The 27,179-nt window shown below is 41.4% G+C and overlaps 2 protein-coding genes across 3 annotated transcripts; both read left to right on the top strand.

Moving 5' to 3' along the window:
- Window positions 1–6,090: 6,090 nt before the first annotated feature.
- On the top strand, window positions 6,091–17,019 carry LOC135560345 (zinc finger protein 184-like). Of its 2 annotated transcripts, none has more exons than XM_065002232.1 (2): window positions 6,091–6,680; window positions 14,670–17,019. In XM_065002232.1, exons 1-2 carry the CDS (start codon window positions 6,293–6,295, stop codon window positions 15,713–15,715), a joined length of 1,434 nt encoding a protein of 477 aa, XP_064858304.1. In that variant the 5' UTR covers window positions 6,091–6,292; the 3' UTR covers window positions 15,716–17,019. The 2 variants fall into 2 exon arrangements, 1 of the variants encoding a protein (XP_064858304.1); XR_010458874.1 differs by lacking the exon at window positions 6,091–6,680 and adding an exon at window positions 8,846–9,851 and having other exon boundaries at window positions 14,670–14,759.
- A 4,196-nt stretch (window positions 17,020–21,215) lies between these two features.
- On the top strand, window positions 21,216–26,314 carry LOC135560358 (zinc finger protein 37 homolog). The gene is made up of 2 exons (XM_065002249.1): window positions 21,216–21,954; window positions 25,594–26,314. Exons 1-2 carry the CDS (start codon window positions 21,501–21,503, stop codon window positions 26,193–26,195), a joined length of 1,056 nt encoding a protein of 351 aa, XP_064858321.1. The 5' UTR covers window positions 21,216–21,500; the 3' UTR covers window positions 26,196–26,314.
- The last annotated feature ends 865 nt before the right edge of the window (window positions 26,315–27,179 follow it).

Below are 27,179 nucleotides of genomic sequence, written 5' to 3'. Positions count from 1 at the left end.
GTTTCTGGTTTGGGAATGTTTTTATCGTTGCTATGGGAACGACATCTTCGACGCACGTTTTAATGAACTCGCACACCGAATCAGCGTATTCGTCAATATTTTCATCTGACGCAATACGAAACATGTCCCAGTCCACGTGATGGAAGCAGTCTTGGAGTGTGGAGTCAGCTTGGTCTGACCAGCGTTGGACAGACCTCAGCGTGGGAGCCTCTTGTTTAAGTTTCTGCCTGTAGGCAGGGATCAACAAAATGGAGTCGTGGTCAGCTTTTCCGAAAGGGGGGCGGGGCAGGGCCTTATATGCGTCGCGGAAGTTAGAGTAACAATGATCCAAGGTTTTACCACCCCTGGTTGCGCAATCGATATGCTGATAAGATTGGGAAACAATACAGAGGAATTTAGAATTCCTTCAACAGTTACCCACCCTCACCACCTGGGAACGGCCGGGTCAGGAAGTCCAGGATCCAGTTGCAGAGGGAGGTGTTTAGTCCCAGGTTCCTTAGCTTATTGATGAGCTTTGAGGGCACTATGGTTTTGAACGTTGAGCTGTAGTCAATGAATAGCATTCTCACATAGGTGTTCCTTTTGTCCAGGTGGGAAAGGGCAGTGCGGAGTGCAATAGAGATTGCAACATCTGTAGATCTGTTGGGGTGGTATGCAAATTGGAGTGGGTCTAGGGTTTCTGGGATAATGGTGTTGATGTGAGCCATGGCCAGCCTTTCAAAGCACTTTATGGCTACAGACGTGAGTGCTACGGGTCGGTAGTCATTTAGGCAGGTTACCTTAGTGTTCTTGGGCACAGGCATTATGGTGGTCAGCTTAAAACTTGTTGGTATTACAGACGTAGACAGGGATAAGTTAAAAATGTCAGTGAAGACACTTGCCAGTTGGTCAGCGCATGTTCGCAGTACATCTCCTGCTGATCCGTCTGGCCCTGGGAATAAACTATGTAATTTATGTAACACACAAATGCCATGTTATCTCCATGGTGCTTGAGCTTTGTTTTCTGAAAATATTTTGGATGTTCAACACGTATAGACCCAGATGACATATTCATGAAAACAGAGTGACCCAAGTCTCCTGTGTGTGTGTGTGTGTGTGTGCGTGTGTGTGTGTGTGTGTGTGTGTGTGTGAGAGAGAGAGAGAGAGATAGATCTGCAGTTCCCGAGGTAGAGACACTGACTACTCATAGTATGTTAAACAATTCTAGTGTAGTAACCCTTATGGACCTCACATTGAATTCTAGTGTAGTAACCCTTATGGACCTCACGTTGAATTCTAGTGTAGTAACCCTTATGGACCTCACTATCTGGCACATTGAATTCTAGTGTAGTAACCCTTATGGACCTCACTATCTGGCACATTGAATTCTAGTGTAGTAACCCTTATGGACCTCACATTGAATTCTAGTGTAGTAACCCTTATGGAACTCACTATCTGGCACATTGAATTCTAGTGTAGTAACCCTTATGGACCTCACATTGAATTCTAGTGTAGTAACCCTTATGGACCTCACTATCTGGCACATTGAATTCTAGTGTAGTAACCCTTATGGACCTCACTATCTGGCACATTGAATTCTAGTGTAGTAACCATATGGACCTCACTATCTGGCACATTGAATTCTAGTGTAGTAACCCTTATGGACCTCACTATCTGGCACATTGAATTCTAGTGTAGTAACCCTTATGGACCTCACTATCTGGCACATTGAATTCTAGTGTAGTAACCCTTATGGACCTCACTATCTGGCACATTGAATTCTAGTGTAGTAACCCTTATGGACCTCACTATCTGGCACATTGAATTCTAGTGTAGGAACCCTTATGGACCTCACTATCTGTCACATTGAATTCTAGTGAAGTAACCCTTATGGACCTCACTATCTGGCACATTGAATTCTAGTGTAGTAACCCTTATGGACCTCACTATCTGGCACATTGAATTCTAGTGTAGTAACCCTTATGGACCTCACTATCTGGCACATTGAATTCTAGTGTAGTAACCCTTATGGACCTCACTATCTGCACATTGAATTCACATTGGAATTGGCACATTAGTGTAGGAACCCTTATGGACCTCACTATCTGTCACATTGAAATCTAGTGAAGTAACCCTCATGGACCTCACTATCTGGCACATTGAATTCTAGTGTAGTAACCCTTATGGACCTCACTATCTGGCACATTGAATTCTAGTGTAGTAACCCTTATGGACCTCACTATCTGGCACATTGAATTCTAGTGTAGTAACCCTTATGGACCTCACTATCTGGCACATTGAATTCTAGTGTAGTAACCCTTATGGACCTCACTATCTGGCACATTGAATTCTAGTGTAGTAACCCTTATGGACCTCACTATCTGGCACATTGAATTCTAGTGTAGTAACCCTTATGGACCTCACTATCTGGCACATTGAATTCTAGTGTAGTAACCCTTATGGATCACTATCTGGCACATTGAATTCTAGTGTAGTAACCCTTATGGACCTCACTATCTGGCACATTGAATTCTAGTGTAGTAACCCTTATGGACCTCACTATCTGGCACATTGAATTCTAGTGTAGTAACCCTTATGGACCTCACTATCTGGCACATTGAATTCTAGTGTAGGAACCCTTATGGACCTCACTATCTGTCACATTGAATTCTAGTGAAGTAACCCTTATGGACCTCACTATCTGGCACATTGAATTCTAGTGTAGTAACCCTTATGGACCTCACTATCTGGCACATTGAATTCTAGTGTAGTAACCCTTATGGACCTCACTATCTGGCACATTGAATTCTAGTGTAGTAACCCTTATGGACCTCACTATCTGTCACATTGAATTCTAGTGAAGTAACCCTTATGGACCTCACTATCTGGCACATTGAATTCTAGTGTAGTAACCCTTATGGACCTCACTATCTGGCACATTGAATTCTAGTGTAGTAACCCTTATGGACCTCACTATCTGGCACATTGAATTCTAGTGTAGTAACCCTTATGGACCTCACTATCTGGCACATTGAATTCTAGTGTAGTAACCCTTATGGACCTCACTATCTGGCACATTGAATTCTAGTGTAGTAACCCTTATGGACCTCACTATCTGGCACATTGAATTCTAGTGTAGTAACCCTTATGGACCTCACTATCTGGCACATTGAATTCTAGTGTAGTAACCCTTATGGACCTCACTATCTGGCACATTGAATTCTAGTGTAGTAACCCTTATGGACCTCACTATCTGGCACATTGAATTCTAGTGTAGTAACCCTTATGGACCTCACTATCTGGCACATTGAATTCTAGTGTAGTAACCCTTATGGACCTCACTATCTGGCACATTGAATTCTAGTGTAGGAACCCTTATGGACCTCACTATCTGTCACATTGAATTCTAGTGAAGTAACCCTTATGGACCTCACTATCTGGCACATTGAATTCTAGTGTAGTAACCCTTATGGACCTCACTATCTGGCACATTGAATTCTAGTGTAGTAACCCTTATGGACCTCACTATCTGTCACATTGAATTCTAGTGTAGGAACCCTTATGGACCTCACTATCTGGCACATTGAAGAACTCCGGGTTCAGTGAATTATCACTTCTGCCTCTAATCAACAATCATAGGATTCATTCACGCTCCTTAGATCCCAGGTTACGGTTACTTACTAATGTTCTGTCATGGTCTATGGACCCCCTGAAGCAGCGTTGGCCACCCCCCTGGCCACACCACGTATAAAACCCCCCTGACCACACCATGTATAAACCCCCCTGGCCACACCATGTATAAAACCCCCTGGCCACACCATGTATAAACCCCCCTGGCCACACCATGTATAAACCCCCCTGGCCACACCATGTATAAACCCCCCTGGCCACACCATGTATAAACCCCCTGGCCACACCATGTATAAAACCCCTGGCCACACCATGTATAAACCCCCTGGCCACACCATGTATAAACCCCCTGGCCACATCATGTATAAACCCCCTGGCCACACCATGTATAAACCCCCTGGCCACACCATGTATAAACCCCTTGGCCACACCATGTATAAACCCCCTGGCCACACCATGTATAAACCCCCTGGCCACACCATGTATAACCCCCCTGGCCACACCATGTATAAACCCCCTGGCCACACCATGTATAAACCCCCTGGCCACACCATGTATAAACCCCCCTGGCTACACCATGTATAAACCCCCTGGCCACACCATGTATAAAACCCCCTGGCCACACCATGTATAACCCCCTGGCCACACCATGTATAAACCCCCTGGCCACATCATGTATAAACCCCTGGCCACATCATGTATAAACCCCCTGGCCACACCATGTATAAACCCCCTGGCCACACCATGTATAAAACCCCTGGCCACATCATGTATAAACCCCCTGGCCACACCATGTATAAACCCCCTGGCCACACCATGTATAAACCCCCTGGCCACATCATGTATAAACCCCCTGGCCACATCATGTATAAACCCCCTGGCCACACCATGTATAAACCCCCTGGCCACATCATGTATAAACCCCCTGGCCACATCATGTATAAACCCCCTGGCCACATCATGTATAAACCCCCTGGCCACACCATGTATAAACCCCCTGGCCACACCATGTATAAAACCCCCTGGCCACACCATGTATAAAACCCCCTGGCCACACCATGTATAAAAACCCCTGGCCACACCATGTATAAACCCCCTGGCCACACCATGTATAAACCCCCTGGCTACACCATGTATAAACCCCCTGGCCACACCATGTATAAACCCCCTGGCTACACCATGTATAAAACCCCCCTGGCCACACCATGTATAAACCCCCCTGGCCACACCATGTATAAAACCCCCCTGGCCACACCATGTATAAAACTCTAGCTGGGGCGAATTGAGTTGTTGCACACGCGCATTTCACACAGTAGGCGTTCCCTAACGAAAATATGCAAATGACTGCTGGAACGCACCAATAGGATCTCTCTTGCTCCTGCTTGGCTCTGCCCACCTCCTTGCTTGTTCTGTCCACTATGATTCATTTGCTCCCATTGGAAACGACAGGCTCTGGTCCATCTTGGGTTAGTTGTCACACAGTCTTGAAGAGCATGAGGTGTGGCCAGTGGTGGATAAAGTACTTGAGTAAAAGTAAAGATACCTTAGTAGAAAATGTAAAGTGAAATTCACCCAGTAAAATACTACTACTTGAGGAAAAGTCTAAAAGTACTTGGTGTTAAATATACTTAAGCATCAAAAGTAAAAGTCAAAATAATTTCAAATTCCTTAAACCAGACGGCACGGTTTTCTTGTTTTTATTTATTTACGGATAGCCAGGGGCACACTCCAATACTCAGACATCATTTACAAACAAAGCATTTGTGTTTAGTGAGTCTGCCAGATAAGAGGCAGTAGGGATGACCAGGGATGTTCTCTGTTTAGTGAGTCTGCCAGATAAGAGGCAGTAGGGATGACCAGGGATGTTCTCTTGACGTGGACCATTTTTCTATCCTGTTAAGCAAGCAAAATGTAACGAGTACCTTTGGGTGTCAGGGAACATTTATGGAGTAAAAAGTACATAATTTTCCTTAGAAATGTAGTGCCTTAAAAGTAAAAGTTGTCAAAAATATAAATAGTAAAGTAAAGTAAAACGACTTAAGTAGTACTTTAAAGTATTTTTAATTAAGTACTTTACACCTCTGGGTGTGGCTGACGCTGCCACACGACCTCGGTAGCACAGAGTAAATCAATATGAAGTTGAGAAATAGTGCATTGTGGGCGGTTTAGAAGATATCCGGAAATAAGTTAATAAATATGTAATAACACAAAAAAACATAACTGTTTGTTCTTATAGGTAACCAGATCGTGACTACAACTAAGTTACTAAGTATTTAACCACATTGTGTTGTTTCATCGGTGGTTAAAAAAAACTCTTGATTCCTACCCTTTAACTTTTGGTCTGAAAATTAAATATTCATTTTACTCAACTGCGTTTCCCACTCCAGTCAGCAGATGGCGGTCTGAGACTTTAAGGCAATGCAGCTGGTGTGACGTATAATGTAGTGGACGGAAGGCTTCTTTCAACAGCAGCAACAGTTAGTCAGACACCTCGGTAGCTTGATAGACAAAATAGACGAACCACTAAACCGCTTTAGATGCTTCCGTAGAGCCACTGTGTTTTAAACCCACTTCTGTCGTCTAGTTAGTTATCCGATTTAATGTCATATTTACGTTGTTGTTCTTGGTCAGCTAGCGGGCTGGTTAAGTTAGCATTAGCCTAAGCTAGCTAACATCCCCGACCATGAGATCACTAAGCTACTCTCCTGCTAAAGAAGAGGAGGTCTGCTGGACGGAGAAAGAAGCTCTCGTGAAAGAGGAGGAAGAAGAGGAGGCTGACACAATAAAACAAGAAGTAGAGGGTGAGGCAGTGAAAGAAGAAGAGAAAGACGCGTTCAGAGTGAAAGAGGAGGAGGATGTTACAGTAAAAGAAGAGGAGGAAGAGAAAGACCAGGATGCAGTTTTTGGAGTGAAAGAGGAGGAGGAGGAAATGACTGTCACGTCGAAAAAGGAGGAGGAGGAAACTGGATATCTGGGCCCGGTTTCCCAAATTCATCTTAAGGCATCCAATGGTTCTAACAATGAACTGAACCATAAGATGGTTTTGAGAAATCGTTCCCTGATTAACACTAGTAAGTACTGTCTTAAATACAGAGGCACAAACTCTGCACAAACTCTGATGTTTGGTGTTAAAGGGACAATCTGCAATGCTACATCCGTATTGGGACTTTTAAATTATTTATTTATAGCCATTGATTCTTGAAGAATATAACACATGCCTCATGAGCTTAGTTCAACTGTTGCACCCCATTAGAACCCCAAATAAGCTTTTTTTTACTCCAATGATTAGAAACAAAGTAAACCAACACTGTATAGCCTCAACATGGTTAAAACTATAATGTTGATATCATGGATGGTCAGTCCTTGCATCCATAGGTCTGTCTATGAATTTGAGAGTAGTTACATTTCTCCAGCCCCATCCAACATCTTATTAACAAAACAGTGGTGGAATTACAGCTTTGTTATTGTTTCAACTGCAGATTGATTGATGGGGCTTTTTTAAAGGGAGCTAGCTAGGTTTTAAGCAGCAACAAAATGGCAGCCCAGAGACTTGGTTAACAGCTGAGGGATGGGGGAAGGAGAAGTGTAACCACTCTCAAATTCATAGAGAACGATATTGTAGAAACCTTAACCCAACACCTAGCGACCTCGTCAAGAAGTTCAGACATCTTGGCATAACAGGTATAAGGTGTTGGCTTGACAGTCGCTGGACCCAGGTTTGAGTTCAGCTCAGGGCCTCTCCCTGAATTCCCTACACTATGAATACAAGGACTGGCCATCCATACGGTCAAAATGATAGTTTTAACCAGATTTTGAGGCTATATAGTATATTTTAGAATTCATCCATGATGTCATAATGATAGTTTAACCAGGTTTCTATGATATATAGTATATTCTAGAATTCATCCATGATGTCATGATGATAGTTTAACCAGGTTTCTAGGCTATATAGTATATTCTAGAATTCATCCATGATGTCATGATGATAGTTTAACCAGGTTTCTAGGCTATATAGTATATTCTAGAATTCATCCATGATGTCATGATGATAGTTTAACCAGGTTTCTAGGCTATATAGTATATTCTAGAATTCATCCATGATGTCATAATGATAGTTTTAACCAGATTGAGTCTATACAGTGTTAATCTACCTACAGTGACGTTATAGGAGCTCATGTTTTGGTTTCTGATGGGGAAATAGAGTTGAAACATTTGAGGCATTTCTAAGTTCTATTCTTCAGGATGGCTATAAGGGCTGAGCCCGAGTGGTAGGTCAATAGGCTGTTGTAGAAGTCTTCACCCAAATCAAGGTTAGTGAAAACTGTTCTGATGTCTAAAAGCTCTCTTTGGTCATATGAAATGATGGTGGAAACATTATGTACCAAAAAAAGGTTATGATCAGTGTACATTTTTTAAAATTTTATACACAAAATACCACAATTGGTCAGGAGTCCTTAAAACGTCTGCTTTCCAATGCAGCACCATTCTAGATAACATTCTAGATAACATTCTAGATAACATTCTAGATAACATTCTAAATAACTAAATAACATTCTAAATAACTCTAAATAACATTCTAAATAACATTCTAAATAACATTCTAAATAACTCTAAATAACATTCTAAATAACATTCTAGATAACATTCTAGATAACATTCTAGGTAACATTCTAGGTAACATTCTAGGTAACATTCTAGATAACATTCTAAATAACATTCTAGATAACATTCTAAATAACTAAATAACATTCTAAATAACATTCTAAATAACATTCTAAATAACATTCTAAATAACTCTAAATAACATTCTAAATAACATTCTAAATAACATTCTAAATAACATTCTAAATAACATTCTAGATAACATTCTAAATAACTAAATAACATTCTAAATAACATTCTAGATAACATTCTAGATAACATTCTAGGTAACATTCTAGGTAACATTCTAGGTAACATTCTAGATAACATTCTAAATAACATTCTAGATAACATTCTAAATAACTCTAAATAACATTCTAAATAACATTCTAAATAACTCTAAATAACATTCTAAATAACATTCTAAATAACATTCTAAATAACATTCTAAATAACTCTAAATAACATTCTAGATAACATTCTAAATAACTCTAAATAACATTCTAGATAACATTCTAAATAACTAAATAACATTCTAAATAACTCTAAATAACATTCTAGATAACATTCTAAATAACTAAATAACATTCTAAATAACATTCTAGATAACATTCTAGATAACATTCTAAATAACATTCTAAATAACATTCTAAATAACTCTAAATAACATTCTAGATAACATTCTAAATAACTAAATAACATTCTAAATAACTCTAAATAACATTCTAAATAACATTCTAAATAACTCTAAATAACATTCTAGATAACATTCTAAATAACATTCTAAATAACATTCTAAATAACTCTAAATAACATTCTAAATAACATTCTAGATAACATTCTAAATAACATTCTAAATAACATTAGCATTAATTAGCCTACGTGAACAAGAAGCACAACATATTTTCAGAGATGTGTGATAATTAACTCCTCTGTAATATAGTAAAGCTTTGAAATCGTGACATTATGTACTTTCAAGGAAAATAGGCAGATTTTTCTTGACTGGTTTTTAGAAGGGATTTCGTGACTATTAGCTTAGCAACCACGTGACGCAGCATGACAAGGTGAACTCGATTGGTCAACAGTCTGTAAGACGGGTGTTAGTCGTTTGGAAAGCTTTGAAACTTCCTGGAAAAGTTTTTCCTTTTAAAACATTTTTTGTTTACTAGCCTGTTTAATTTGGATCCCGTGATGCGATTAGCCTCAGTCCTGTACTTGTGGATATTTAAATCCCTTCTGTTTGTTGCGGTTTCCATCGGCTTTACGAGCTGTGCCTGCTGGAATAGTGTGGTGTACCAGCGTTAGTCTACGTTGCATCCATCATGCCGCCCAAAGTTAAAGAAGGGTTGGAGTAATGTAGAGGACGGTGTTTAACTATGACAGGTACGTGATCTTTTACACCAACAAAAATATGTCTACAAGCATTTGTTACAGCAACAGGAATATAGCTTCAAGAGCCTTTGTCCAAATACTGGTGGATTCAACTAACAAAAGAGGGGACGATCTGACCAGAGAGGTCCAAGACGTTAAGAACAGTTTGCAGTTCTCCCAGGGAGAGGTGGATGTCCTGAAAGAGACTTGCAGCAAGATGCCAACAAAATGTAAGTCCCCGTAAGATGACATCATCACTGCCTGTGAATGATTATTATAGATGACATCATCACTGTCTGTGAAGTATTAGTACAGATGACTGGGGAAACAGACTATCTAGATCACGTCCCCGTGAGATGACATCATCACTGCCTGTGAATGATTATTACAGATGACTGGGGAAACAGACTATCTAGATCACGTCCCCGTGAGATGACATCATCACTGTCTGTGAATGATTATTACAGATGACTGGGGAAACAAACTATCTAGATCACGTCCCCGTGAGATGACATCATCACTGTCTGTGAATTATTATTACAGATGACTGGGGAAACAGACTATCTAGATCACGTCCCCGTGAGATGACATCATCACTGCCTGTGAATTATTATTATTATTACAGATGACTGGGGAAACAGACTATCTAGAGCGCGTGTCAAACACGAGGCCCAATCCGGCCCGTGACACATTTCTATCCGACCCGCGCAGTTATTTGGGTTGTCAATTCAGTTTGGCCTGCTTACATACCGCCCGCGATGCGCTGCACTACAAGTCCCAGCAAGCACTGCCAACGTGCTGCACGCCAAACATCAGTGGATTGCCACAGACACACCCCTCTTCCCAGATCCACACACGAACCAGCCAGTGTGCTGTATCATATATACAGTTGAAGTCGGAAGTTTACACACACTTAGGTTGGAATCATTAAAACTCGTTTTTCAACCACTCCACAAATTTCTTGTTAACAAACTATAGTTTTGGCAAGTCTACTTCTACTTTGTGCATGACACACTACATTTTTCCGATTCTTTATAGACAGATTAGTTCACTTATAATTCACTGTATCACAATTCCAGTGGGTCAGAAGTTTACATACACTAAGTTGACTGTGCCTTTAAACAGCTTGGAAAATTCCAGAAAATGATGTCATGCTTTAGAAGCTTCTGATAGGCTAATTGACATCATTAAGACCTCAGAAAAAAATGGTGGACCTCCACAAGTCTGGTTCATCCTTGGGAGCAATTTCCAAACGCCTGAAGGTACCACGTTCATCTGTACAAATAGTACGCAAGTATAAACACCGTGGGACCATGCAACCGTCATACCGCTACGGAAAGAGAAGCGTTCTGTCTCCTAGAGATGAACGTACTTTGGTGCGAAAAGTTAAAATCAATCCCAGAACAACAGCAAAGGACCTTGTGAAGATGCTGGAGGAAACCGGTACAAAAGTATCTATATCCACAGTAAAACGAGTCCTATATAAGCTAAAAGGCCACTCAGCAAGGAAGAAGCCACTGCTCCAAAACCGCCATAAAAAAAGCCAGACTACGGTTTGCAACTGCACATGGGGACAAAGATTGTACTTTTTAGAGAAATGTCCTCTGGTCTGATGAAAACGAAATAGAACGGACCATCGTTATGCTTGGAGGAGAAAGGGGAGGCTTGCAAGCCGAAGAACACCATCCCAACCGTGAAGCATGGAGGTGGCAGCATTATGTTTGGATGAGAAAGGGGAGGCTTGCAAGCCGAAGAACACCATCCCACCCGTGAAGCACGGGGGTGGCAGCATTATGTTGTGGGGGTGCTTTACTGCAGGAGGGACTGGTGCACTTCACAAAATAGATGGCATCATGAGGAAAGAAGATTATGTGGATATATTGAAGCAACATCTCAAGACATCAGTCAGGAATTTAAAGCTTGGTCATAAATGGGTCTTCCAAATGGACAATGACCCCAAGCATACTTCCAAAGTTGTGGCAAAATGGCTTAAGGACAACAAAGTCAAGGTATTGGAGTGGCCATCGCAAAGCCCTGACCTCAATTCCATAGAAAATATGTGGGCAGAACTGACAAAGCGTGAGCGAGCAAGGAGGCCTACAAACCCGACTCAGTTACACCAGCTCTGTCAGGAGGAATGGGCCAAAATTCACCCAACCTATTGTGGAAGGCTACACGAAATGTTTGACCCAAGTTAAACAATTTAAAGGCAATGCTACCAAATACGAAATGAGTGTATGTACACTTCTGGCCCACTGGGAATGTGATGCAAGAAATAAACCCTGAAATAAATCATTCTCTCTACTATTATTCTGACATTTCACATTCTTAAAATAAAGTGGTGATCCTAACTGACCTAAAACAGGGAAATAAATGTCAGGAATTGTGAAAAACTGAGTTTAAATGTATTTGGCTAAGGTGTATGTTAACTTTCGACTTCAACTGAATATATATATACACCATACGACTAATGTCTACCAGACCGAAAGTTTAAACATTTTGTAGGCTTAACAATGAATAACCAAAAAACCAAACTATTTTATTGATTTAACACATATTAAACCTGTTTTTTAGGCACCAAACAACTTCTAAATACTGTAGACTAACATTCATTAACAACTTCTATATACTGTAGACTTCCATTCATTAACAACTTCTAAATACTGTAGACTTCTATTAATTTATTAGACTGGTCCGAACTACCTTCAGACCAGTCTTGTCTGGTCTTCTGGGCGTCCAGAGCAATCGACATATACCAGTCAAAAGGTTGGACACACCTACTCAGTGCAGGGTTTATTGCTTGTATTTTTTTAACTATTTTCTCCATGTAGAGTAATAGTGAAGACATCAAAACTATGAAATAACACAAATGGAATCATGTAGTAACCAAAAAAAGTGTTAAACAAATCTAAATATATCTGAGATTCTTCAAAGTTGCCACCCTTTGCCTTGATGACAGCTTTGCGCACTCTTGGCATTCTCTCAACCAGCTTCATGAGGTAGTCACCTGGAATGCATGTCAATTAACAGGTGTGCCTTGTTAAAAGCTCATTTGTGGAATTTATTTCCTTCTTAATGTGTTTGAGCCAATCAGTTGGATGTCATAAGGTGAACGCACCAATTTGTAAGTCGCTCTGGATAAGAGCGTCTGCTAAATGACTTAAATGTAATGTAATGTAAATGTGTTGTGACATGGTAGGGGTGGTATACAGAAGATAGCCCTATTTAGTGAAAGGCCAAGTCAATATGGCAAGAACAGCTCAAATAAGCAAAGAGAAACAACATTCCATCATGATCTATGATGAAACTGGCTCTCACGAGATCCGCCACAGGAAAGGAAGGCCAGAGTTACCTCTGCTGCAGAGGATAAGTTCATTAGAGTTACCAGTCTCAGAAATTGCAGCACAAATTAATGCTTAAGAGTTCAAATAACAGACACATCTCAACATCAACTGTTCAGAGGAGACTGTGTGAATCAGGCCTTCATGGTCGAGTTGCTGCAAAGAAACCACTACTAAAGGACACCAATAAGAAGACGAGACCAGGAGGTCTAAGAGACACGAGCAATGGACATTAGACCGGTGAAAATCTATCTTTTGGTCTGATGAGTCCAAATGTGCGATTTTTGGTTCCAATCGCTGTGTCTTTGTGAGACACAGAGTAGGTGAATGGATGATCTTCTCATGTGTAGTTACCACCGTGAAGCATGGAGGAGGAGGTGTGATGGTGTGGGGGTGCTTTGCTGGTGACACTATCTGTGATTTATTTAGAATTCAAGGCACACTTTACCAGCATGGCTACCACAGCATTCTGAAGGGATATGCCATCCCATCTGGTTTGCGCAACAGAACAATGACCCAACACACCTCTTGGCTGTGTAAGGGCTATTTGACCAAGAAGGAGAGTGATGGTGTGCTGCATCAGATGACCTGGCCTCCACAATCACCCCAATTGAGATGGTTTGGGATGAGCTGGACTGCAGAGTGAAGGAAAAGCAGCCAACAAGTGCTCAGCATATGTGGGAACTCTTTCAAGACCGTTGGAAGAGCATTCCAGGTGAAGCTGGTTGGGAGAATACCAAGAGTGTGCAAAGCTGTCCTGAAAGGCAAAGGGCGGCTAACACTTTGATTTACTACATGTTTCCACATGTGTTATTTCATAGTTTTGATGTCTTCACTATTATTATATTATTATTATTATTATATATCTACAATGTAGAAAATAGTTTTTTTTTTTTTTTAATAAATTAAAAAGCCCTTAAATGAGTAGGTGTGTCCAAACGTTTTACTGGTACTATATATATATTATTATATACATGGCTTAATGCATCATTACATTAGCCAAACTCAACTAGTCTCTCACTGTTTAACTAGAATAACACGAGTTGTGTCCTTCAAACCGTTAGACTGTTAATCCATAATCAACTGATAAGTGGTACTTTTTTGGTGCTGTACGTGTTGGTGAGAGGGATAATATTAGAGGGTTCAGGTATGGAGATTGGGCCATGAGAGGGTCTTGAGCTGGTGGTCCTCCATCCACACCTTGATTGACCTGGCTGTGTGACGTGGAGCATTATTGTCCTGCTGGAAAAAAACAATCCTCAAGAGTTTTGGTGAACATTGTCAGATCAGAAGGAAGCAAGTTTTCTTCCAGGACGACCTTGTACGTGGCTTGATTCATGCGTCCTTCACAAAAGACAAATCTGCCCCGATTCCAGCCTTGCTGAAGTACCACCACAGATCATCACAGATCCTCCACCAAATTTCACAGTGAGTGCGAGACCTGGAGAGGCCTACAAGCCACAGTGTCTCGCACCCACTGAAACTTTGTGGAAGATTGGTGATGATCTGGGGGTGCTTCAGAAAGGCTGGAATCGGGGCAGATTTGTCCTAAGACAATTGTCAAATAAGTTTATCACAGCATTTAAATGTCATTACAGACTTAAATTGTTGCACAACATCACGGGCATCACCTTTTAGCTCAAATAAACAGTGGATTTCTGCTGTTGTGGGCCTTTAACCATCTGTCTGACTTTGTCGTTCACACAGGAGAGAGACGTGACTATCGTGGATCCTCTGGGGAGCCTCAACAACATCATGAAGCTGATGAGGCAAAGAAGAGTCTCTCCACATCAGAAACCCTCACAAAACACCAGCAGAGATCCACAGAGAAGAAATCTCAACGCTGCTCTGACTGTGGGAAGACCTTTTCAAGATTATATACATTACAATCACACCAGAGAATTCACACTGGAGAGAAACCTTTCAGCTGCGATCAATGTGGGAAGAGTTTTGTTACATCTGGCTGTCTGACTATACATCAGAGAACACACACAGGAGAGAAACCTTATAGCTGTGAACAATGTAAAAAGAGTTTTGTTACTTCGAGCTCTCTGACTATACACCAGAGAACACACACAGGAGAGAAACCTTATTGCTGTAATCAATGTGGGAAAAGTTTTGTTTCATCTAGCCGTCTGACAATACACCAGAGAACACACACAGGAGAGAAATCTTATAGCTGTGATCAATGTGGGAAGAGTTTTGTTTCATCTAGCCATCTGACTATACACCAGAGAATACACACAGGAGAGAAAGCTTACCACTGCTCTGACTGTGGAAAGAGTTTTTCTATCTCAGGAAATTTTAAATCACACCAGAGAACACACACAGGAGAGAAACCTTATAGCTGTAATCAATGTGGGAAGAGTTTTGCTCAATCAAGCAACCTGATAGCACACCTGAGAATACACACTGGAGAGAAACCTCACTGCTGCTCTGAGTGTGGGAAGACCTTCTCAAAATTATATACATTACAGTCACACCAGAGAATTCACACTGGAGAGAAACCTTATAGCTGTTCTGAATGTGGAAAGATATTTTCAAAATTATATACATTACTATCACACCAGAGAACACACACTGGAGAGAGGCCTCATAGCTGTAAGCAATGTGGGAAGAGTTTTATTCGCTCAAGCTGCCTGATGGTACATCTGAAAAAACACACAGGAGAAAAATCCTTTAGCTGTGATCAATGTGACAAGAGATACTCTGATAAAAGAGCTCTGATAAAACATCAGAAAATACATACATGAAGAAGTTGTTTCATGATATCAATTAAATAATGTCACAATGTAGAATGTTTTAACATTGTAGTAGGAGTGTTCTAATGATGTCACAATGTAGAATGTTTTTAACATTGTAGAAGGTGTATTTTAATTAATAATATGACAATGTAGAACCCTAATATTTTGCCCCTGTTCTATTGAGTTCAGTGTGATGTGGATATTAGCCTCATCAGGGGAAAAATCCAGGTTCTGAAATGAAAGTACTATTTGTGATTACTTGTTGCGTTACACTTATTGCATTGGCGACCCACTTGAATCAAAATGCAACACTTCAAATTGTGTCGTCTACAAATTGTCCTCTAACCAGTGATGTACACATTATTCCCAGATTCCGTGTGTTTTTTGAGCTGTTAGTTTTATCAGGTCGTGCAACCTCATCTCCCCCTCTTGTGCCATTGATTTCAACGTGATATTGATGTGAGTGATGCTAAATATGTGTTGTGTTTCTCTTCGTTTTGGAGACCCCGACATTTAAATGCGTCACTCCAAAATGTAGCTGACTGTCTTCTGCAGGTTGTCCTCTAACCAGTGAGGTAAAATATATCTCCCATTTCCATGTTTTTTGTTGTTATTTTTTGTTCGTTTCAACAGCAACCTACAACCTGATTTCCCCACTAATAGATATCAGTGATTTATTGCCAGTTGTCAAAACAAGTGTTTTAGATGCTTGTTTTTTTATTTTATTTATTTTATTTATTTATTTAACAGGTCAGTTAAGAACAAATGTTTATTTTCAATGTCGGCCTAGGAACAGTGGGTTAACTGATTTTTACTTTTGTCAGCTCAGGGATTCAATCTAGCAACCTTTCGTTTACCAACGCTCTAACCAATAGGCTACCTGCCGCTCCGAACTGCTTGTGCAGTTTATAAAATAATAATAATATGATTATTGTTTCAGATGTTTGTGTAGATAGTACATTTTATGTTTAGGTTTTCAATATCACAAACTGTATTGGTTATTGATTTGGACCCATTACAACATGTTTTGACATTGGGCTACATAGTCATCTTTTCAATAACATTTGTCCGACGTCCAACATTCAGTTTTAGTTGAGAGCCGATGTTTTTTTCTTCTTTTTCTTTTAGGTCGTTGAAAATAAGTATTTTTTCATGTCTTTGAAAAACTATATAACGACGTCAAGACTACGTTCGGTTTTGGTTGAACGTTGAAAATACCTATATTTCAAGTAATTGTTTCAAACAACTTAATTTCAACCTACTTGCAGCTTATAGAATTGGACGCAGTAAATAAATAAAAATTGGTCTATGAACCGTTTTATTAACAATAATACATCACTCCCAATATTTACACACAGTATTTCTTTATAACATTCAAGTGCTAATTGTCTTTATTCCACTACTGAAGAAGCATGACTCAAATCACCTCATATTTCATATTTCTCATTTTTATTTATTTTTCATTTTTATTTCACCTTTATTTAATTAGTTGCCAATTCTCATTTGCAAAGGGGTGAACAGATTGTTTTGATAGCATTTGAACAGACAACACAGAGTTTGTAATCACAATTATTTATACAAACAATATTTTACATTATAATATTATACTATATATTATTTACAAACAATGAGGATGTATAATAATATATTTTATAGATTATACACTATTTCTTAAAACAATGGTCATGTTAACAGTTTTAGGATGGGTTTTGTACAGCACTTTGAGATATCAGCAGAAAAGTAAATAAATAAATAAATAAAATTTTGATTTGAAAAACAGTATAAAAACAGTATGGGGATGTTTGTTTTTTTAAGGTGAAAATGGGTGGGTTTTTATAAATTTAGCTGATGTTTATTTTGTTTGAATATTTGGTGAGGAATAAAATTCAGATTTTGATTTGATTTGATTTCTTAAGTATTTTAACTGCAGTGCCTCTTCCGGCCAAATGAGCCATTGGCTCTTAGGGATGATCATGAGATCCAACACTTCCTATTTTATTGTTATGGGTGTTTTGAGATAAGGCAGAGTCTTTACCTAGCATGGACTTGTAGATGACCTGATCCACAGGTCTGAAATGTGCTGAATTAAAGCCCTGATTTGATTTGCAACAGGTCCAATAAGGTGCTCCAACAGGTATGGCACTATCCGATCCAACTGCATCCAGTTTGCTGAGTGAGAGTGTTGGAGCCATTTTCAGAAAGATTCTTGACATTGTAAATATCTGGTATAGTCAGTTTTACATAGGGTAACAGTGAGTGAAACTGGAATAAACTGATTTGATTTTCATATTATTCCATGCCTCACCCTTAAGTTAATTATTGCCAATACATATTAACAAAGGGGTGAACATTTTGTTTTGATATTTACAATTTATGTAACATTTTGTAATCACAATTATTTATGCAGCCAACTGACTATTTCTCGGTGCAATTATATTATACTATAATATTTTATACAAACAATATATTATATTATATTATTATAGTTATACTATTATTTACAAACAACGATGTATAACAAGCTTATATTTTGGACTGTATATCTGTTCTTCTACACCTGCATTGCTTGCTGTTTGGGGTTTTAGGCTGTGGTTTCTGTACAGCACTTTGAGATATCAGCTGATGTACGAAGGGCTATATAAATAAATTAGATTTTGATTTGATTTGATTTCTTACTATTTTATTCAATGCCATTTTCTTAGAATGCTCATTAGTCTTTCAGGTTTTATTGTTATGTTTGTGTTTTTTTAATGAGTCTTTTCCTGTGAATCCATTGTGTTGCATCCATGTCTGAAATGTGCTGTATAAATAAAGCTTGATTTGATTTGCAAAAACAAATGAACCAATCCAGTGCCGAGGTAGTGAGGCAAAATAAAGAAACGTCCTCTCACAGTCAACTGCGTTTATTTTCAGAAAACTTAACGTGTAAATATTTGTATAAACACACATTCAACAACTGAGACATAAACTGAGCAAGTTCCACAGACATGTGACTAACAGAAATGCAATAATGTGTCCCTGAACAACAAGGGGGGGATCAACATCAAAAGTAACAGTCAGTATCTAGTGTGGCCACCAGCTGCATTAAGTACTGCAGTGCCTCTTCCACCAAGGCACCTGCAAGTTCCCGGACATTTCTGTGGGGAATGGCCCTGGCCCTCACCCTCCGATCCAACAGGTCCCAGACATTTCTGGGGGGAATGGCCCTAGCCCTCACCTTCTGATCCAACAGGTCCCAAACATTTCTGGGGGGACTGGCCCTAGCCCTCACCCTCCGATCCAACAGGTCCCAGACATTTCTGGGGGGACTGGCCCTAGCCCTCACCCTCCGATCCAACAGGTCCCGTACATTTCTGGGGGGACTGGCCCTGGCCCTCACCCTCCGATCCAACAGGTCCCAGACATTTCTGGGGGGAATGGCCCTAGCCCTCACCCTCCAATCCAACAGGTCCCATACATTTCTGGGGGGACTGGCCCTGGCCCTCACCCTCCGATCCAACAGGTCCCATACATTTCTGGGGGGAATGGCCCTAGCCCTCACCCTCCGATCCAACAGGTCCCAGACATTTCTGGGGGAATCCGGGCTACTTAGGACCATAAGCAGAACACTGACACTTGTCTAGGACCGATCCAACAGGTCCCAGACATTTCTGGGGAAATGGCCCTAGCCCTCACCTTCTGATCCAACAGGTCCCAAACATTTCTGGGGGACTGGCCCTAGACCCTCACCCTGAAAGGGACAGGTCCCAGACATTTCTGAAGGGGACTTTTTTAGCCCTCACCCTCCGATCCAACAGGTCCCGTACATTTCTGGGGGACTGAGCAGGCCTCTCACCCTCCGATCCAACAGGTCCCAGACATTTCTGGGGGGAATGGCCCTAGCCCTCACCCTCCAATCCAACAGGTCCCATACATTTCTGGGGGGACTGGCCCTGGCCCTCACCCTCCGATCCAACAGGTCCCAGACATTTCTGGGGGGAATGGCCCTAGCCCTCACCCTCCGATCCAACAGGTCCCAGACATTTCTGGGGGGAATGGCCCTAGCCCTCACACTCCGATCCAACAGGTCCCAGACGTGCTCAATGGGATTGAGATCCGGGCTCTTCGCTGACCAAGGCAGAACACTGACATTCTTGTCTTGCAGAAAATCAAGCGGGTCTGGTCCAGGCATTGTCATGCTGGAGGGTCATGTCAGGATGAGCCTGCAGGAAGTGTACCACATGAGGATGTCTGCCCTGTAATGACAACAAGCTCAGTGCTGTGACACAGGGCCTGAAATAGGTCTACTGAGGTTGCCGTTCCCCTGACCATCAAGGGAAGCACCATGGTCTCTACGGACATTAACAGAGCCAAGAAAATATGTCCAAACAGACTAACGAGACCCTACTGTAAATCAAATAGACAATAACACACTATAAACATCAATTTGTTAGGGATGTTGGATCCAACGTGGAGCAGCATAACTGTCTTTACCACAGTAATGAATGAAGAAGCAGTTTGGTTGTTGTTGTATGTCGTGATGTTTGTCATGTGACTGTCATTCAGAAAATGATTTCCTGGACCAGCTGATGATAGTTGAATTTTTTTTTTTTTTAACCTTTATTAGGCAAGTCAGTTAAGAACAAATTCTTATTTTCAATGACGGCCTAGGAACAGTGGGTTAACTGCCTGTTCAGGGGCAGAACGACAGATTTGTACCTTGTCAGCTCGGGGATATCGAACTTGCAACCTTTCGGTTACTAGTCCAACACTCTAACCACTAGGCTACCCTGCCGCCCCGGTTACATAAGTAACCATCATTGGTAGTTTACAGACAGAAAACATGGCAAACGACCTGACCCAGCAGCAGTAATAGAGTCCGGGCCAAGAGGAGAGAGTGAACCTCAGATTTCCCTACACAAAGTAGAGAGAACAGAGGGAGTTAAAGTGATCCAGAATTAGCATTTATTCTGCTGAGACGGTAAGACATAACTAGCTAGATAATATATCTGACTAGGTATAAAGTGAAATGTTCCTTTGGTTGTAAATATGTATGCAAGTGCTATATTTTTGATGACTTGTTTTGATTGTGTTACAGCCATGCATAGTTCATATTAGCTAACTAGCTAGCTAGCTTGTTAACTAACTGCAACATTGGACTGTTTTATTTGAATGTACATTGTCGCTTCACTAGTTAATTGTAACTATCTAATTCATGTGTATAAAATGACTTGACCTTGTGTTATATTTCTGTTTTTGCTCTGAAAACCACGCTGATTTTGACTAACTACTTCAGTTCCAGTGTACTGCCACAGAATAGACGAAAAGCTCAGTTCAGATGTCATTTTTCACCCCACCCATTGTGGTTGTGTTGTTGATACGGTATATTATTTAATGGTCGAGAAACATCCCCCCACAAAAAAAAAACATTTTACTCAACTGCTTTACCCACTCCAGACAGCAGATGGCGGTATGTGTATTTCAGGCCACGCTGCTACTGTGACGTATAATCTAGTGGACGGAACGCTTCTTCAACAACTGCAGCCATCTCGGTAGCTCGCTTGACAACAAAGTCGGAACATTTAAGATCTTTGGGACAATTTCGTTGTTTATATGCCGCTATGTTTTAAATACACTTCTACGTGTAAAAATAACACACTCAGCTACCCCATTTAATTTCATATTGACGTTGTTAGTCAGCTAGCTGGCTGGTTAAGTTAGCACTAGTCTAGTCGCTAATGCTAACTAGCTAGCTAACGTCCCCGACCATTAGTTCACGAAGCTACTCCCCCCTGCTAAAGAGGAGGTCTGTTGGATGGAGAAAGGAACTCTCTTAAAAGAGGAGGAAGAGGAGGCTGTACCAGTGAAAGAAAAAGAGGACGAAGCTTACAGAGTGAAAGAAGAAGAGGATGATGTTACTGTGAAAGAAGAGGAGGATGGAGTTTTGGGGGTTGAAGAGGGGGAGATGACTGTCGCAGTGAAAGAAGAGGAAGACTGTTTTGGCGTGACGGAGATGACTGTCGCAGTGAAAGAAGAGGAAGACTGTTTTGGCGTGACGGAGATGACTGTCGCAGTGAAAGAAGAGGAAGACTGTTTTGGCGTGACGGAGATGACTGTCGCAGTGAAAGAAGAGGAAGACCGTTTTGGCGTGACGGAGATGACTGTCGCAGTGAAAGAAGAGGAAGACTGTTTTGGCGTGACGGAGACGACGGTCACATTGGAAGAAGAGGAAGAACAGGCTGGAGATCTAATGAACACCGGTACATACAGTAAGTACCATGTTAAACAGCGGTGTTTTTTGTTATTGTAGCGCTCCTGTCAATATTTAGTAAGGACGTGCAACCATAGAATTAAAATGCTGAACCAACCAACCAAAACTATGAATCAATTTTAGCAGCACCCAATCACATCAGACCTTATACCTTCCATTCCGTCCAGCCCTGGACTAAACTAGCTAGTCATTCCAAATGACGTAAAGCTTCCACTCAACATTCCATAGCAGTCTGAGATGTAGCTAGCACATTTTTTTTGTGTGTAATAAGTCAAGGGGTGTGAATACTTTCTGAAGGCATTGTATGTAGTTTGTAGTTTCAGCGGGTCATTATCAACTGGGCAGACAACGGTTGTAAATTATTTAGCATAGGCCCTTAGTGGAGCAGCGGTCTAAGGCATTGCAGTGCTTGAGGCAATCACTAGAGCCCCGGGTTCGATCTCAGGCTGTGTCACCACCGGGAGACCCATGACGACGGCGCACAATTGGCCCAGCGTCGTCCGGGTTAGGGGAGAGTTTGGCCAGCCAGGATGTTCTTGTCCCATGATGCTCTAGCGACTCCTTATGATTCAGCTAATCATGTAAATGTTATGGCTCTGGATCAGAGAGTCTGCTAAATGACTCACTACTGTAGTGGCTCTGGATCAGAGAGTCTGCTAAATGACTCACTACTGTAGTGGCTCTGGATCAGAGAATCTGCTAAATGATTCACTACTGTAGTGGCTCTGGATCAGAGTGTCTGCTAAATGATTCACTACTGTAATGGCTCTGGATCAGAGTGTCTGCTAAATGACTCACTACTGTAGTGGCTCTGGATCAGAGTGTCTGCTAAATGATTCACTACTGTAGTGGCTCTGGATCAGAGTGTCTGCTAAATGATTCACTACTGTAGTGGCTCTGGATCAGAGAGTCTGCTAAATGACTCACTACTGTAGTGGCTCTGGATCAGAGTGTCTGCTAAATGACTCACTACTGTAGTGGCTCTGGATCAGAGTGTCTGCTAAATGATTCACTACTGTAGTGGCTCTGGATCAGAGAGTCTGCTAAATGACTCACTACTGTAGTGGCTCTGGATCAGAGTGTCTGCTAAATGATTCACTACTGTAGTGGCTCTGGATCAGAGAGTCTGCTAAATGACTCACTACTGTAGTGGCTCTGGATCAGAGTGTCTGCTAAATGACTCACTACTGTAGTGGCTCTGGATCAGAGTGTCTGCTAAATGATTCACTACTGTAGTGGCTCTGGATAAGAGAGTCTGCTAAATGACTCACTACTGTAGTGGCTCTGGATAAGAGAGTCTGCTAAATGACTCACTACTGTAGTGGCTCTGGATAAGAGTGTCTGCTAAATGACTCACTACTGTAGTGGCTCTGGATCAGAGTGTCTGCTAAATGATTCACTACTGTAGTGGCTCTGGATAAGAGTGTCTGACTCACTAATGTCTGCTAAATGACTCACTACTGTAGTGGCTCTGGATAAGAGTGTCTGCTAAATGACTCACTACTGTAGTGGCTCTGGATCAAGAGTCTGCTAAAGAGTGTCTGCTAAATGATTCACTACTGTAGTGGCTCTGGATCAGAGTGTCTGCTAAATGACTCACTACTGTAGTGGCTCTGGATAAGAGTGTCTGCTAAATGACTCACTACTGTAGTGGCTCTGGATAAGAGAATCTGCTAAATGACTCACTGCTGTAGTGGCTCTGGATAAGAGTGTCTGCTAAATGATTCACTACTGTAGTGGCTCTGGATCTAAATGATTCACTACTGTAGTGGCTCTGGATCAGAGTGTCTGCTAAATGACTCACTACTGTAGTGGCTCTGGATAAGAGTGTCTGCTAAATGACTCACTACTGTAGTGGCTCTGGATAAGAGAATCTGCTAAATGACTCACTGCTGTAGTGGCTCTGGATAAGAGTGTCTGCTAAATGACTCACTACTGTAGTGGCTCTGGATAAGAGAGTCTGCTAAATGACTCACTACTGTAGTGGCTCTGGATAAGAGTGTCTGCTAAATGACTCACTACTGTAGTGGCTCTGGATAAGAGAATCTGCTAAATGACTCACTACTGTAGTGGCTCTGGATCAGAGTGTCTGCTAAATGACTCACTACTGTAGTGGCTCTGGATAAGAGTGTCTGCTAAATGACTCACTACTGTAGTGGCTCTGGATCAGAGTGTCTGCTAAATGACTCACTACTGTAGTGGCTCTGGATAAGAGTGTCTGCTAAATGACTCACTACTGTAGTGGCTCTGGATAAGAGAGTCTGCTAAATGACTCACTACTGTAGTGGCTCTGGATAAGAGAGTCTGCTAAATGACTCACTACTGTAGTGGCTCTGGATCAGAGTGTCTGCTAAATGATTCACTACTGTAGTGGCTCTGGATCAGAGTGTCTGCTAAATGACTCACTACTGTAGTGGCTCTGGATAAGAGTGTCTGCTAAATGACTCACTACTGTAGTGGCTCTGGATAAGAGTGTCTGCTAAATGACTCACTACTGTAGTGGCTCTGGATCAGAGAGTCTGCTAAATGATTCACTACTGTAGTGGCTCTGGATAAGAGTGTCTGCTAAATGATTCACTACTGTAGTGGCTCTGGATCAGAGTGTCTGCTAAATGACTCACTACTGTAGTGGCTCTGGATAAGAGTGTCTGCTAAATGACTCACTACTGTAGTGGCTCTGGATAAGAGTGTCTGCTAAATGATTCACTACTGTAGTGGCTCTGGATCAGAGTGTCTGCTAAATGACTCACTACTGTAGTTTTGTCTGTGTAAGAGAGTCTGCTAAATGACTCACTACTGTAGTTTTGTCTGTATAAGAGAGTCTGCTAAATGACTCACTACTGTAGTGGCTCTGGATAAGAGTGTCTGCTAAATGACTCACTACTGTAGTGGCTCTGGATAAGAGAATCTGCTAAATGACTCACTACTGTAGTGGCTCTGGATCTAAATGACTCACTACTGTAGTGGCTCTGCTAAATGACTCACTACTGTAGTGGCTCTGGATAAGAGTGTCTGCTAAATGACTCACTACTGTAGTGGCTCTGGATAAGAGAATCTGCTAAATGACTCACTACTGTAGTGGCTCTGGATCAGAGTGTCTGCTAAATGACTCACTACTGTAGTGGCTCTGGATAAGAGTGTCTGCTAAATGACTCACTACTGTAGTGGCTCTGGATAAGAGTGTCTGCTAAATGATTCACTACTGTAGTGGCTCTGGATCAGAGTGTCTGCTAAATGACTCACTACTGTAGTTTTGTCTGTGTAAGAGAGTCTGCTAAATGACTCACTACTGTAGTTTTGTCTGTATAAGAGAGTCTGCTAAATGACTCACTACTGTAGTGACTCTGTATAAGAGACTCTGCTAAATGACTCACTACTGTAGTGTCTCTGGATAAGAGTGTCTGCTAAATCACTCAAATGTAAATGTCAAATTGACTGGATGTCCTTTGGGTGGTGGACCATTCTTGAAACACAGGGGAAACTGTTGAGCATGAAAAACCCAGCACCGTTGCAGTTCTGGCCTCAGGTTATTGAGGGGCCCAGTCTAAATTAAACCTCATAGGAAGACAGTTTTATGATGTGGCGATTTCATTAAGGTCTTTGTTTAGTATTTAACTAAATGCTCTGTCTTTGGCAGGAGAGAGACCAGACTCTCACTCTGACAGCGGGGAGAGTCCTTCAGGGGAACCAGACCCAGAGACGCCCAAACCAGCAAGACCACACCACTGCTCCCAGTGTGGAAAGAGTTTTACTAATTCACAGAACCTAAAAGAGCATGAGAGGACACACACAGGAGAAAATGCTTTTCAATGCTCCCAGTGTGAAAACAGTTTTAAAGAGTTAGAGAACCTGAAAATACACCAGAGAACGCACTCTGAAGAGAAGCCTTACCACTGCTCCCAATGTGGAATGACATTTAGGTGGTTACAAGGCCTGAAAAGGCATGAGAGAATACACACAGGAGAAAAGCCCTACCGTTGTTCCCACTGTGAAAATAGTTTTAGGTGGTTAGAAGGCCTGAAAAGGCATGAGAGAATACACACAGGAGAAAATCCCTACCAATGCTCCCACTGTGGAAGGAGTTTTACTCAGTTAGCGAGCCTAAAATCACATCAGAGGATACATACACAGGAGGAGAAGACATACCACTGCTCTAATTGTGGAAAGACATTTTCCCGGGCAGAGGACCTGAAATCACATGAGAGAATAGAGAGGCTGTGTTCTGACTTATGTTTTTGACCTGAGAATGTGTTTTTATGTTCATGCCAAATGAAATCATTCTAAAAAAAAATAGGCCTGTTTTTTCATCTCGAGACATGATCATGTCTAAAATCAGATTAAAGATTTGTAGATGTTTATTTTGTTTTCTTTGAGCTTTGATTAATTTGATACAGTATAAACCCTCTGTTGTTCATTATACTATTTGGATATTGCTAAAGGTAAATGAAATGAGTAGGTACATAGCACATGGCATATCTTGTCCAAAATGGCTCATAGTAACAGGAACCTATTTCCTGTTTCTGTAGTCATCAAATCAAATGTATTCATATAGCCCTTCGTACATCAGCTGATATCTCAAAGTGCTGTACAGAAACCCAGCCTAAAACCCCAAACAGCAAGCAATGCAGGTGTAGAAGCACGGTGGCTAGGAAAAACTCCCTAGAAAGGCCAAAACCTAGGAAGAAACCTAGAGAGGAACCAGGCTATGTGGGGTGGCCAGTCCTCTTCTGGCTGTGCCGGGTGGAGATTATAACAGAACATGGCCAAGATGTTCAAATGTTCATAAATGACCAGCATGGTCAAATAATAATAAGGCAGAACAGTTGAAACTGGAGCAGCAGCACACCAGGTGGACTGGGGACAGCAAGGAGTCATCATGTCAGGTAGTCCTGAGGCATGGTCCTAGGGCTCAGGTCCTCCGAGAGAGAGAGAGAAAGAAAGAGAGAATTAGAGAGAGGATACTTAAATTCACACAGGACACCGAATAGGACAGGAGAAGTACAACCCAAGGGGGGGCCAACCCAGACAGGAAGATCACATCAGTGATTCAACCCACTCAAGTGACGTAGTGTGAGAAGAAGCCTATTTCCTGTTCCTGTAGTGTGAGGAAGCTTGATGTACAAGTACTTCCCCTGGATAGGACTCTAGTCTATACAGTACCACAGTATAGCAACAGGACTCTAGTCTATACAGTACCACAGTATAGTAACAGGACTCTAGTCC

This window comes from Oncorhynchus nerka, linkage group LG15, assembly GCF_034236695.1.
Source record: "Oncorhynchus nerka isolate Pitt River linkage group LG15, Oner_Uvic_2.0, whole genome shotgun sequence".
Lineage (NCBI taxonomy): Eukaryota > Metazoa > Chordata > Actinopteri > Salmoniformes > Salmonidae > Oncorhynchus > Oncorhynchus nerka.
The sequence above is the reverse complement of the archived record's forward strand: the minus strand, read 5'-3'. Positions and strand labels throughout refer to the sequence as shown.